Source organism: Monopterus albus, unplaced genomic scaffold (assembly GCF_001952655.1).
Source record: "Monopterus albus unplaced genomic scaffold, M_albus_1.0 scaffold186.1, whole genome shotgun sequence".
NCBI classification, from domain to species: Eukaryota; Metazoa; Chordata; class Actinopteri; order Synbranchiformes; family Synbranchidae; genus Monopterus; species Monopterus albus.
The window spans coordinates 1,527,604-1,543,119 of record NW_018128066.1 but is presented as its reverse complement, the minus strand read 5'-3'; the positions used below and the strand labels follow the sequence as shown (position 1 = coordinate 1,543,119).

The following is a 15,516-nucleotide window of genomic DNA, read 5'->3' as shown; positions in this document are numbered from 1 at the left end:
ATTCTGTGTTTTTCTGTCAATATGGGGTGCTGTGTGTACATTAATGAGGAAAAAAATGAACTTAAATGATTTTAGCATATGGCTGCAATATAACAAAGAGTGAAAAATTTAAGGGGGTCTGAATACTTTCCGTACCCACTGTAGATGTGCTGATCAACTGACTGGAAGTGATCTTTGTTATTAAATCCTCAACCTAAAAACTGCCACATGTACAGCAATAAACCTAGCATTGGTGACACACGCTGGTTCAATCACAAGACAGTGCATTTAAATCAACCAAAACGAGTGACAGTTTTTTTAACTGCTGTTCACTTAGCAGTGGGAAGAAAATGATTAGGTTCTTGGCCAAATTCAAAAAGCAAAGGAAGGAATCTTGAATACAAATCTGAAGTCTACCAGAGCTGATAATCAGAAAAAGACAAAGTTTAAAAACATCAAGATAGTGGTCAGCGTAACAAAGGAGTTAAGCATATCCCACATGAACATTACATTTTGCTATAGAAGAGAGCAAGCAAAGCCACATCCTGGTAGACTGGCAGCAATGCCTTTAACACCCTGCAAAGATATAAAGCACAATACAGCTAGAATGACACTCAGCAGCTGGTGTCTGCAAATGTCTATTTTCTTTTTATTGTATGTTTTAAAATTATTATTACTGTTGCTGGTGTTGTCAATATTATATAAGTCGAATAAAAAAGTATGCATTTAAACTTTGTTACATAGAACAAAGCAGACAGGTGGAGGAAAAATGTAGAGGAAGGTCAACACAGACATGTAGAGAAAAATGTAGTGGGAGACAGATTAAAGACAGAGTGAGAATTGGCAGTGTGATGTGTGATGGAAATAATTCCCACTCTATATCACACGTGGTATCATCATTCATTACTTTTGCTGCCAAGTTAAATTTTTAATCCCTTCATTATACTCCCTGCATCTTCTCCTCAGCATATCTTTATATTTTTATCCAGTTTTCTACTGTGGATTGTGTCATTGTTGAAGTGTGCCATTGCCTGACTCTCTCTCCTCTCTTTCATTCAGTAAAGCCAAGAAATACTCTTTAATTAGCCTGCAGAAAAGCAGGTCAGACGGTCTTAAGATGGCCACAAAGAGACAAACACTGAATGACAATCATCAATAGAGTTAGACTGGCAGACAGCGATACAGTAGACTGTTACAGTAGGCAGAAGGATACTATAAAATAGTAGGCAGATAAAAAAAATATATGGGCAGAAACAGGGAAAAACAGGAACATCTGAACTATTTAATTATATAGTGATAGACATTAATGTCTCTTTGGGTTTAATTGTCAATTTTTTGTGACTGTGCTTTCCATTTTTATTAAAATAAAAGTAGCCTGCCATGACCTAAGCATGTACAAAAACTGGCGTGAATTGTCATTAACACCGAATGACTCAACTGTTTGTACAAACAAACAATGCAGCAGTCAGTAGCAGTTATTTTATGAAATAAAATATTATTGCAGCAGTTGGATCTTGTAAACAAAACAGGTTATACTCACAGTGGAACATCTGTGTTTCTATAGTATGACCTAGGCAGTTTTAACTTTCTCCATTTGGTGGCCGTGCCGACTGGTGGTCAGATTCTCTGTAGTGGACCAGCTGAAGTGGGTATGCCCCTGACCACTGGAGACAGTAGTGAGCAAACTGATGCTTGGCACAACACAAAGGTGAGATTTGTGCCTTACTGGAGGTGTTTTTCAAGCATCATGGTCTACTTTTTCAAGAGAAGAGACTTAAAGGGTGGTTACTAAGTGGTTGGTTTTGCATTTGTGTGTCAGGTTTGTTTGCCCACCTCTGTTAAAGTGGTGCACACAGACATTCCCTGACAGTTTCTGCCAGATGTAGCCAGTATCTCAGTTCTAAACAGGGCTAGTGTTAACTTTGTACAGCAGTATTTGCAAATTGTTCAGTTGTCAGTTTCCTTTCCACCCATGTAATTTCTTGAAAAGGGAAAACTGAAATGCTACCATAATAGAGCTCTAAAAGTCAACGATGGAGCATCTATGCACTATGCCACTATGCCAGTTTCAAATTCTGCGGCATAACCCAGTAGATACAGTCATAATCCCGTGATATTACTGAAAAATGTTTCTATCGCAAAATCACAAAATTACATATACTCTATCATTACATCCCTAATAAAATCTGATTGCTAGTTTCAAATCTTATTCTTCATTGTTGGTATACTTTGGTATAAACTGCATACTGTATTCAGACTTGGACTTGAATACTTGACTTATACATCCAATCTTGGAAATGTGTACATACAGTACAGTATGCATGGGCACTGTATAACTTCTGCATTCATTCAAGCTGTTTGCTTGAGTTGTCTAGCAGAATATAAAGGAAATAACACTGCTTGCTTCATTCTGAAATGCCACAGTTTTAGACAGGTTCCATTAAAATATTTAGAGATTTAACCTCAGAGTGCAGGCTTTTTGTCAGCTTTGTGTGTACATCTTGTTAGACTGTCTCTTCTGACTCATACCGAGTCTCCCATTCAGCCCCACTGGTGTTATACCAAACTCTGCTCTCACTGGCACAGAGCATTTCTCTCCATCTCTGACTGACAATATGAAAGTCAGAAATACAGGAAAAGACAAACAAGACTCAAAGATAGTTTGGGTGATAAATGTGTTTCAAATTAAAATATACAATTTTTTGATACAGTGTGTGTCTGATGTAATTTAGCCTAAACTGAAATCATCTATTCAACTATTATTACACCCATAAATCTCTTCACAGTACTAAATATTATTAACTCTGACAAGGAGGTTATGTTTATACTGCCGTTTGTTGGTTTATTATCAATGGATTTAGATGAAATGATTGAGAAGTAGGGTAGGAGCCACAGAATAATCTGATACATTTCAGTGGTGATTTGGATCATCATCCCGGATCCATGAAGATTTTTAAATGGCATTTATGGGGAAACTGATCTGCCTTGATGGAGGTCTGCTTGTTTTCTTTTCCAGATATTCTTCATCAAACAGCTTTAAGTGTCACTTAATCCTCAGATTGTCAGAGGAAGACTAGAGTAATTCTATCTAGTTGTTCTATGTATTTTCACCAAGAGCCCGGGGTCTGTCGGAGGTTTCTTCTGTTAAAGGGAGTTTTTCCTCCCCACTGTCACCAAGTGCTTGCTCAAGGGGGATTTGTTGGGTTTTCCCTCTGTAATAATAGTGATAACAATAAGGTCTAGACCTTACTTTGTAAAGTGTCCTGAGATGACTTTTGTTATGATTTGGTGCTATACAAATAAAATTTGATTTGATTTGATTCAATTTGTATTTTTAAATACTACAAATAATACTACAATAATAATACTATAAATAATGTACCTTTTAAGCAAAGTCAACAGTGACAAGAGAAGCTTTAATGAATAGTACACCTCCTAGAAAGAGGAAGGATCTTAGAAATGAGGGAATCACTCTCCAACCGCTAATCCTCCAGTTAGGAAACGACCTGCTCTACCTCCTCAGCCACAGCCGCCCCCATCAAATCAAAGGGGGAAGGGGAAAGGAGATGAAAAGATTAAAGAAATATAACCCTTTTTTGTAGAAATAAACAAGATTTAAACAAAAAAGGGTTACTGTTCCCAGAGATGATGTACTGAATACACCTGCAGCAAATTACACAAATGCATGCTGTCTCACAGATTCCTTCATGACTTACAGACACACGACCACAGCACACTTTATAGGTCATTTCCCTTCTGGCTCATATATTATCACTGGTTTGGGAAGGTTGCTCACTAAATATTTGATGGACACCCCTAGCTGCAATGAGATTAATAGATTAACTGTGCCAATAAGGAGGGGGCTCTGTGTGCATGCTTATGTGTGTGTGTGCACCCAAATTCATGAGAGCCACACAAGCCTAAAGGTTGATTAAAAATGCATAAAATATTACATTATAATGACACATAGCTCAAATGGAGTGATAAGGTCACACAAACAAAATGAGAATGGGAAAAAGGGATCTTAATGTCAAGAGCGATAAACAACTGAGGAAACGGAAAAACAAAAGAGCTACAAAACCAGCTGATTGTTAAATTTGACTTTTCATCATATTTCCATATTATATAAAGGACCATTTATCCTACTGTACCTTTAAGACATAATGAAACTCATAGAATTTTTAAACAAATACATGTCTGTGGTCCTTTGTTGAAAGATGATTTAGTATTCATTGTGCGGTAGTAAAAAATCCTAAGAAAGTCCACTGGTTCACAAAATGTGATGCATTTTCCATTTAGGTTTGGTTGTTCAGAATCAATACAGCAGAAGAAATGTGTGGTCAGCATGAAGAACCAGACAGAAAATCCAATGGAAAAGAAGTCACCTCAGTGAACACACTGTAGTCTTTCCCTTTCAGACATTAAGCTGTCCTGTGTTGTTTCTCCCGAATGACTAGGAACACTGAAAATTTGCAGTTTTTTTTTTTAAGACAATCTACATTTAACTTGCCTCTGCTGCAAGAAAAAACATAATATGATGCTTAATGTATAAGTGATCCTAGAAAAGAGCAAAAACACTACTGAGATGATTGCTTTGTATGAAAACGGAAACAAGGGGAAAAAAAATCTTGCAGATCAGGCAGATGTCATTTTGTAAATAAAAACTGACTATCTTCCCCTTTACTCTCAGAAATTTCCCCACTGTGGGATCAATAGAGTACCTACTCTACTCTACAAATAAATGGCTGAATTCATATGCAATAAAATGCCCCCTTGCTGAATTCAGGAAACTTGGGAGTTTGGCTGCAGTGGCCTTAAAACCCGGTCTCACTAACATTATGAAATACTGCAGATTAAAATACTTCACTGTAATAGGGGATAGCTGCAATAGGTGAATCCCTTAACCATAAACAAACTTTATTGCTAAGTACTTAAAAAATGCAAGGAATTTGACTCCAGCTCAAGGTGGATTTACTTACCCAAATGCATTGAGTGAGTTAGTTTTTCTGACCCCAAAGCACAAATAACTTATTTGATATCAAGCTTAAAAAAGGTGAGTTAGATCCAGTAATTTCTTTTAAGCCCAATGTTAACTTATAAAAATGATTTGGGCATGACAACTGATCAGACCAGGTTGGACATCATGGTCTGATCCAGTCGAGGTGAGACATATGCAGATTGCTATGGTAAAAACACCCTAAATAATTCATGTTTTTACGTTGTTCATTTGTGCTTCCTCCTGCAACTCAGGCTGAGGTGTACAGTTGCAACTCTGCAAACTGTGTGCAGCCTATTGCACACTGCTGGCACAGTGTGGATACAGTACCTTCAATACTATTTAAAATTTCACCTTGGCATGTAACTGATTTGGGGCTTTTCTAAAAAAAAAAAAACAAAAAAACTAACTTGCAAATCTTCAAAATGCATTTTTCTATCAGCTTGCTTAATGGTATGCTAGAGGCTGTTTAAGACTCATCTGTGCTTACTAGTCTTTAAAAACAAATGATTATATTAGATTATAGGCAGATCAAGAACCACCAGGTTGCATTGAATAAAAATCGACTTGTCTATACCCTCAGATTGTTTGTCTGAGTAGTCTTTCCTTAAAAATAAGCAGAAGAAGCGTCTATAACCCGTCGATGGCTGAGCTAGTTACTCTGACAAGAACAACCAAGGGCCACTTTGTGGTGCACAGGCTGCTGCCTGGAGATTAGAGAGCCAGACGAGATTTGCTGGGGATAAATGTACAGCTACACTGAACAATGAATACTACTGGCCAAGATTGTTTAAGGGGATAAGATGTTCACAAAAATCTGGCACTATGTGGGATTAGGTGTGTGTATCAGAGTGTGTTATGCGGGAGCAGTGTTAGTCTGCAACTGTGTGTGCGTGCAAAACACCAAACTGGGTGGTCGCTAAGGGGTGAACATGTGTTGTGTGCGTGTGTGTTTGGGTTATGAGATGACGGACAGTCCTAACAGGAAGTCTTTGACGCTACGCAGCTTCCAATGCAGAGAGAGCTTAAATAACTAAGGAAAGGAGAATGGATTTGCCACATATGCGCACACATACAGATATAAGGGGCAAGACATTGCAGTGAGTATAACTTGGGCCAGTACAATTCAGATGTTTTCTAAGCATCTTGTGTGCACTTACCCACTGAAGAGCTGTGTTTTTTTATTTTTTTCCCATTTTGACTGACAACAAACCAAATAACCCTCAGTACATGCTATGATCTCGTTAGTTTTTCACAATCTCACACAAACACACCAGGTTGATCAAAAATGACAGCAAATGACAAATCTTTGTCATTCTTACCAAAGTCGACAAAGGAGGACTGTCCAACCCTCTTGAATTGTGGATCTGCTGGCATGACCTCAGTTCTGGTAAAGTTCCCATCCTGAGAGGGCAGAAACACAAAGAGAGAAAACAAAGAGGAGCTGGGGATTATGTCGTTTCATAAATGCTCATACATACATAATACTGGACAATGGGATGCCGTATAATGTCACATGTCCAGTAGACCTTAAGTCAGACATAAAGACAGAGAACAGGGGTGAAAAAGGTAATGTACAGTACTGGTTCTGCGCTGGACTGCAGAAAAGTAGTCACTAAGGATGTGCAAACAATTCACTATCACAAGTTGTATCTGACAGAGAAGTGGAAACTCATGTTATTTATTCTGCCAGCAGATAAACTCAGGAAGCAACTGGAACTTCAACTATATGTAATGTTTCATCCTATTAATCTGCTGTTTTGCTCTTCTATGTGGGTGGTGGCAAAATGTGTGTAATGAAGTTCCACTATAAATTGAGAGTTGACATCTGTGGCTTTCTTTTCTTTCACATTCTTATTTTGTCTGCCTTTGTAATTCCTCTGTGAGGAGCAAGGATGTATTTGAGGTTTGATGAGGAGGAGCCACAAACAACACCAAGGACTGTCAGACTTATTCATGGGGAGAGAAATGGTCTGTCAGGGGAGGAGGACTGAGTTAGATACACATCACAGGAAGAGGGAGCACAGTGTAGTCTGAGCACAACTGACATGAAGCCTCTGATGTCAGGTCTACTTGGCACAACCTGCCTCTCTTCCACCTTTCTCTTCCTTCCTTTCTTTCAGCTCTCTCGACCTGTGGGCTCTGCACCTCAGCTGTGTTGCATTCGGTAATTAGCGACTCATTTGTCTGTGCGCACAGTTGAGGTGCATCCCAATGATTACCTTCCTCCTTATTTATACCTCTGGCAGACGCTCCCTCGTCGCCGGAGCATTAACTTTTGGCCTCCCTACACTGGTTACCTGTCCATTTTCGGGTCCATTACAAAATTTTACTCTTTGTTTTTAAATCCCTTCATGGCTCTGCACCATCCTACTTAACTGATTTGCTTCATTGGCATACACCCACACGCTCTCTGAGGTCAGCAAATCAGTTTCTCTTGAGTGTCCCAAGAACGAAGCGTAAGCTTAGAGGCGATCGAGCCTTCGCAGTTGCTGGTCCTAAACTCTGGAATGATTTACCACTGTCCATTAGACAAGCCTCTACCCTGTCTGTTTTTAAGTCTCTTTTAAAAACTCATTTATTTTCCCTGGCATTTTGATATTTTTGTGTTGATTTTAGTCATTTGATTGATTATATTTTATATTGTTGTTTGTGGTTTATAATTTATATTGTTTTATTGCAATGTACAGCACTTTGGTCCACTCTGGTTGTTTTTAGTGCTTTATAAATAAAGTTGGTATGATATGGTATGCACAGGTTTTCTAGTAGATGCTAGAAACCACAGCTATGAGGTTCAAACAGCCCCAACAGGCAGAGCAGCTGCCTGTACGGACAATTTCAACAGCAAAATCATTCAAACAAGATGATAACATTTAATAATCACATTCACCATCTTAAAATATTGCTGTTGCCCCAAAAAGGGGAGAAACATATTTTGATACCGGTTTTACTTTTGATAAGCAGATCAGAGCCGTTGTCAAGACCAGTTTCTTTCACCTTAGACATTTAACGAAGGTTAAGCCCTTCTTACCCTAAGGAGATCTAGAAAAAGCAATCCATGCTTTTATTACTTTGCGATTAGACTATTGCAATGCCCTTTATGCTGGTATATCGCAATCTTCATTGAGGAAACTTCAACTGGTCCAAAATGCGGCGGCCTGGCTATTGTCCAACACTCCCAGGTATGCTCATATTACACCCGTTCTTCGCACGTTACTTTGGTTGCCTGTACATTTTAGAATTGCGTTTAAGATTCTTTTATTTGTTTTTAAAACCTTGCTCCACTTTATCTGTCTGAACTTCTGTCCATCTATGTTCCTCGCAGAGCCCTGCGCTCTTCTAAAAACTTGTCCTTAGAGGTTCCACGGTTCCGATCTAAAAAATGGGGTGACTGCGCATTTGCTGTTTATGGCCCCATACTCTGGAATTCTCTACTGCTTGAGATTAGGTCTATTACTGAGTTAGCGGTTCTTAAATCCACATTAAAAACGCACCTTTTTAAACAGGCTTTTGCTCTTTAATTTGTTTTATTTGTTTAAACGGCATTGTGTACATGTTGTTCTATGTTTTTGACTGTTTAATATTGGTTGATTGTTTGATTATTACTTTAGTCTATAGAGATGTCTTTACTGTGCAGCACTTTGGGCCCGTTCTGAGTTGTAAAGTGCTATAGAAGTGATGCTTTACTATTATTATTATTGTTATTTTCTTAGACAAAATCTGAAAATGTAAAGATGGCAAGGATGTCAATGTTTTGAGAAGTATGTGTTTAGATTTGTTTTTAGTATGGAGAACATATTACTGATAACCCACTTCAAATATACTGAAAGTGTGGTGATGGGGTTTTACATCTTTTCAGTAGTGTTTACTGAAACAAAATGTTACAAATCCTATAATTAATCTGTTAAGTACTTCTTAATCATTTTAAATATATTGCATATTCTCAAAAAGTAGTAAAACATACCTTTTACTCAGTTCACCCAAGAGACATCTACAAAATGCTGCTATGTGTAACCAACAGTAAAAAAAAAAAATCCTCACTTTTAAGGAGCTGGAAGAAGTAAATGTTTGCCTTTTCTAAATAAATGCCCTTTTTTTTGTAATCAACTAACCACTTTAGCATTAAGTGAACTTAGGGCAACAGCAGTTAATCTGAAAATGATTTTCTCAGTTAATCAAAATCTCAGAATCTGCTTAATTGGCCAGGTGTGTCGGACACATGAGGAATTTGACTCTGGTACAATTACAAATTAATCAATTAATTGTGTGGCCTATAAAACATCCCACTGCAATTTTCCAGAAGGATTTGTAGGTTTGACCAACAGTTCAAAAGATTATAAATGTACTATACTGTCAAATGAGGAAAAGAAAGAATGACTCACATTTAAAAAGCTGGGATTATCCAGTGTTTGACATTTCTTTCTCAAAACATTACTAGTGATAAATCAATTTTCAAAAGTGTTGCAGATTACTTTCTGCTGATCAACTAATACACTTATTAATCACCTATTCCTTTCTGTTATAGGTTTCTTCTTTGTCTGTGAATGTTGAATTAGAATACATTCAGGTCATATTACACTCAGTGGCATCATTTGATAGTTGTAGCACACACTGGTTGACTGGTGTACTGATGTATGTAATGTACCAACAGAGGACGTAACCAAGGGATTGCTGCTTTTCTGGAGGGAAACGCAGGTGTACATACTGTACTGTGTGTCGTGATGCTGTCGGTACTGTATGTGGGCTGTGGTGGACATTTCTGTAACAGTGGAGATCAATGTACTGTCATTCTGTAAAGTTTACTGAAGCATTTGCAAATGGAGTCAGATCACTCAGAGATCAGAGGTGCCCACAGCAAAGAACAACAACAAAAAAAAGCTTAATGCCCTAATATACACAGTAAGTGAGCACATAAGAGATAAAAGGGATGGGTCGGCTGGCCTATCCTGTGGCTCCATTCTGTACAGATAAGGAGTGTGTTCCTTCAAGGTTTTCACTGTACTGCAGAGGAGTCATATTGATTGTGTATTGCATCTGTCTGCCTTTCACATACACAACAGTGGGAATAACAGAAAAGGCTACCCGGGCCCTCATTCTACACACAAATGTCTCAGTAAAGTTCCTCCCCCGTACAGCTGGATAAAGATACAGTCAAGTTCCCGTAAGCCACAGTAACAAGTTATATAAGCATATACTGATACGACACATTGATCAGTTTTCTGAATTTCCACTACAGGGTTTACATAGAAAACATGGATGTGTGAATGTTTTGACACATACTGCATAGCAGTTGTGTATGGCGCCCTTTACAGAGGGCAAGGGAAAAAGAAGAGGAGATAAGCAAATTAGTGGGGGCTCCAAACAGATTTTTACAGCATCTGAAGTATCAAGAGTCAAGTACGCATGTAGCAAGAATCTCTGTGAAAACGGGAGAAGCTAGCAGACTGTAAACAAAACAAAGAGCTGGCATTGAGATCCTGTGCATGCACAGTTGGCTCTTGCTAACTTCAGATGCTGTAAAAACAACAAACAATATATACAATGGAGGTCTGTAGAACAGACAAATAGGCTAATACAGGTTTGAGACTGACAGACATTAACCGTGAGTAGAGGCAATTCATAGTTACTATAAATACTATAAATATAGAATATGACTGACCTTAACCTTTAATAGCAGAGGGGCGTTCTTGGAAGTGAACAAGACAAACAAAATCTGCCACTTTCTAATCAGTAAATACATTATTTTTTTGCCGTTCCTAGAGTGGATAATCTTACTGTATTTACTGTATGGTGAGTAACCTGTTTATGTATACTCTGTGTAATAAAAAAAACTGCTTACTGGCTTCACTTGTCTGAAACTGGCTAGCCGGCAGTATGCAATGTTAAATACTACTGAATAACACTACCTACTATATGTAGGAAGGTTGAAAATAATCATGAATGAGACTACACCATCAGCTCTTGACATGCATGATCTTTAGACATAACAGCAGACACACAGAAGCATCATTGTTACTGTCTAGACCCAAAGCGTAGTTAGAGTGAGCAGGTACATGAGTGTTTTTCAAGAGGGTATTTCTGAACTGCCAAAAATTGTTGTTTAGTGCTCCCGAGGTGTCATGGTTTTAATTTTTCCAGACAGCTGTCAAAGAAAGTGCTCACTTGATCATCCCAGTGGCAGTCTCATACTCAGTCTGTATAACTCCAACCTGAGACATTTAGATTCAGAGACTAATAAATTGTGCTGCCAATGTGCTGATCAAGAAGACTTGTGACAGCCTGGCCTGTGAAAATCTCTTTAGTTCAGTTAGTACATCAATATTTTGTCATCTGAATGGGGCCTCTGTACAACTGCTCATCCCTGCCATAAATAGCTGAATATAAAATCCTGAATATTGGTCAATATTTCTATAATCTGAAGCCGTGCAGGTTTTCCTGGGAGGGGTGTCTTGAAAAATAAGTATTTTATTTCTCTGCAGCTTGTTGTTTGGAATACATAGGAGCAGCAACAGCTACCTTGCATAAACAGACAAAAATTTGCACATACATTCGCTATATCATACGCTGCTTTTAGAAGTGTGGTGCAGAAATGCTTTTGGTAGGGAATATTACATAGGCACACTAAAAGAGAAAACCATAAACAAAAAGGAAGGGAAAAGTAAACTTGATATATAAACTTCTAAAATTATTGACTCAAGATTTAAACAATAATGTTTGATTTTTGCATTTGTTTTCTTATGTATATTGTACTGCATATTTACAGTAAAGTCATGGAAGTAGTTAAACTATACCGTACTAGACTGAATGGAATCATTATTTTTGCACATCATGATGATTCATTTGTTTTCTTTTCTTTCTCTGCTATTCATGAATTTCTTAACTGCTGCTGACTGACTAAAATCCTAATTGCAGTTATTGCAGTAGATTGGTGGCAGAAAAACAGCTGATAGATCAATCTTACAAAACACTTGTTTTGAAAACCACTGCAGCTACAAAACTGTAGTAAACCACTGGGTTATAAAACCTTCAAACTTAACTCTTACACACTCATAAAATCTACTGCAAAGCACGGGCTTTGTGCTGTACAGGGCATTGCGTAGGCACAGGCAGAAAATTAAGCCTGATATTACATTCAATTTCAGTTATTCACAGCACATCATTTGTGCTTTTAACGGGGTAATTACCTCCATGATGTTTGGTGCTTTGAATGCTGATGAGGCACTAATGTACAGTGGAGGCACTTATTTTGGTGATTTTAATCAGCCAAAAAGTCCATCAGCCAGAGATGCAGGCTCTTTCTGGTAGTAGATTCATTTGTTTCTTGCCCAATGTGTAAAAGAATTAGGCTATTTGTTTTGCAACCACTATATACTGAATGTACAAACAAGCCTTCAAGGTAAGGATTGCAACACACAAAGAGACATGCACATACTGCACGTAAGTGGTAGTACGACATTGACAGGCATTTTAGGGAAATTCTATACAATTATATTTAGATGCTTTGACGTGACTTCCCATATAATTTATGCAGGTGAATAAAACACAGCGAGTTATACGTAATGCCTTTGTGCTTTCTTAAATGCATCCATCTGACCCATGCAGAAGAAAATGACACACTTTAAAGTAAATCCCTTCAAAAGTAGGAAGAATCAACTCATGTCAGTTAGATCAGAGGCTTGCAATCACACTCACACACACACACACACACACACACATACACACAGAGAGAAGCGCCCACACATGTGCCAGTAGGATGCTAACTCTCTATGCGTTGAGGATGAGATCTTAGCCAGTGTGACTGACTGATGATTGCAAGATGTCACTGATTAAAACTGTGTGTGTGACACAGTTTGAGAACAGTTGATTGATGTGTAAAGATGAAAGGATTACACACAGGTCTTGTTAAGATTCCTTTCTCACTCACACACACACACACACACACACAACACAAAAGGATAAGGATAATCACCTTTATTGGCCAAGTATGTTATACACAAGGAATTTGTTTCTGGTACAGAACCGAGGCAGCCATCTGCGGCGCCAACTCAACCGATGGCTCTAACCATCGTGGGCAACGGGGAGGGGGTCTTGCACAAGGACACTTCAACACGTGGACTGTAGGCACCGAGATTCGAACCTTCAACCTTCTGGTTGGGAAACGACAGCTCTACCCACTGCACCACTGTCGCCTCCCCTACCCCCTGCAAAAACACACCCCCTTGCATTTGTCACTTAGCAGCAGGTCTTTACACTGACATATTCATGTCCTGAAGACGTACCCTAACCCCAAACTTACTCTAACCTTAAACCAAGATGTCTCCCTAAAGTCTTATGATTTTATTTGTATGTGCTGGTCCCCACAAGCAAGGAGAGTCCCCACCGTGTTAGTGGGCTCCTGGTTTTGGGTCCCCACAAATCTAAAAAAAAAAAAAATGGATGGATGCATGTACAAACACAAGAATGGTCTTTTATAAATATCCTAAGAAAAAAGGATGCAGTGACTCATTAAAGCCTATCAAAGTATGAACAAAGTTTTACTGAATAAGAACCTTCTTGCACTGAATGATGAGCAACATTATGTGATATCTCACACAGAAGTACAAGTTGTTTGTGCCACGGATCATATGATGAATTCAGAAAGCAGAGACAATTGGTATACCGTTAGTAGCTAGAATAACTCATCTTCAGAAAGAAATGTCTGAATTTGAATTGTTTTGCTTGAAAACCTATGGTATTTTGTTGCCCTCTCGTATGTAAGGCATATGTAAGCTCAAGTTAAAACTCTATTCGGTGAATATTGTGCTTTTAGGCCATTTGTAATAGTTATGACAATGCCAAATTATCATAAAATAAGCCATTTTGCTGGAGGTCTTTTCATTGTTTTCCTGCACAAAAATAAAATGCATAAATATAAAATGACACAAAATACAATACTACATAAAATATATCTCAGCCCAAGGAAGTAAAATGTTCAGATGTACAGCATAAACTTCTTTTTTGTTGCTCCAGGTAAACTGACCTCTTGGACCTGTATGCTGGGTGGGCCTCTCAGTGACATTTTATCCTCACTATAAAGAACACTGCGCATGTTCCTGGTTCCAGCCATTACAAAATTGAGTTTAAAATCAGTCGGCCCTGCTTGCCGGTCAGTGAAAACACCACTCTCCCCACCCTTCCTCTTTCACTGCTTTCTCTTGTTTAATCGCAGGAAAACAGAGGAACAGGCAGGGATGAGGGATGGAATGAAAGTTAGAGGGAGAGAAAACAGAAAAAAAAGCAATTAAAACAGCGTGCTGGAGAAAGAGGAGTGTGCTGGCCTGTGACCGATAGATGCAGCTGCACTGAACCAAAGACCGCAGTGGGATTAACAGGGGTCTAATGCACCGAGGAAGCTGGGAAATAGTTCAGTCTTGTGTGTTCGTGTATATACACACAAGTTTGTGTCTGCACCCATGGCCACATATGTCATGTGCCTGTGGATGAACAGTATTTTTGAATTTGTTCACATGTTGGTGGGTGTGAGTGCTTGACTGTGAATTTAAGGACAGGGGAAAAGAAAAGTAGAGAGAATGTGACAAGATGAAAGGAAAGCATTTGGCTTTTTCATGGACTGAAGAAGAGAATAAGATGGAGTATTATATACTGTAGCAGATTTTTACTGACAGGGCCAAAACTCATTCTGTCTGTCTGAGGTAGTGTCTTTGTCTTGCTCCCAACCCTTGGATCCACACTGCACATTCAGTTAGCAGTCGGACTAAGACATTGATAAAAAACTGAATTATGAATTCAATATAAAACTGTAATCACACATCTAGAGATCTGCTAATATATTTCCCACCTTTGTTTCCTTACAAAACTAACTTTGCTTCATCACAGATAAACAAATGCTTATGGGTGAAACAACATTTTGTCAGTGAACCCAGCTAAGGCTGCACAATTCTCAAAATCTGTTATTTTTATTCTCCTCGCATGCTGAAAAAACTCAGAAGAAGGCATGTGGATGTAGTTTTAGGTACAAGATGTTTCACCTCTCATCCAAGAGGCTTCATCAGTTCTGTCTGATTGGTGGTATTTATCCCACTGGGTGGTGTTCCAGTCCTTCAATGGTCAAACAATGTCCTCTAATGACCGAGTCGTTAGGGTCTGGTATCAGTTTGCCTGTCCAAAGAATGTCCTTTGTCCTTCAGGTGGAGGTGGACTGCTGATTCTGGTCCAGTGGAGTTGGCCCTCCTGTGTTGGGCCATGCGTTTGTGCAACGGCTGTTTTGTTTCCCCAGTGTACAGGTCATTACACTCCTGACTACATTTAATTGCATACACCACATCACTGTTTGTGTTTGGGTGTTTTGTCCTGATGAAGCCTCTTGGATGAGAGGTGAAATGTCTTCTACCTAAAACTATGTCCAGATGCCTTCTTCTAAGTTTTTTCTGCATACTTTGACATGGATGACTGAGAATTTGCACAGACATTCTCTTTGCATGTTTTCCTTGAATGTTTTCCACACATCTTACTCCAGGGGCGTCAAGCTCAATCGCACAGGG

General features: G+C 38.7%; 1 protein-coding gene across 1 annotated transcript in view; it reads right to left on the bottom strand.

Moving 5' to 3' along the window:
- itfg1 (integrin alpha FG-GAP repeat containing 1) overlaps positions 1-15,516 on the bottom strand; it is a 187,427-nt gene that overhangs the window by 119,263 nt on the left and 52,648 nt on the right. Inside the window, exon 8 of the mRNA XM_020617139.1 lies at positions 6,298-6,379. Within this exon, the coding sequence (XP_020472795.1) occupies positions 6,298-6,379 (82 nt within the window). The remainder of the gene's footprint in view (positions 1-6,297; positions 6,380-15,516) is intronic.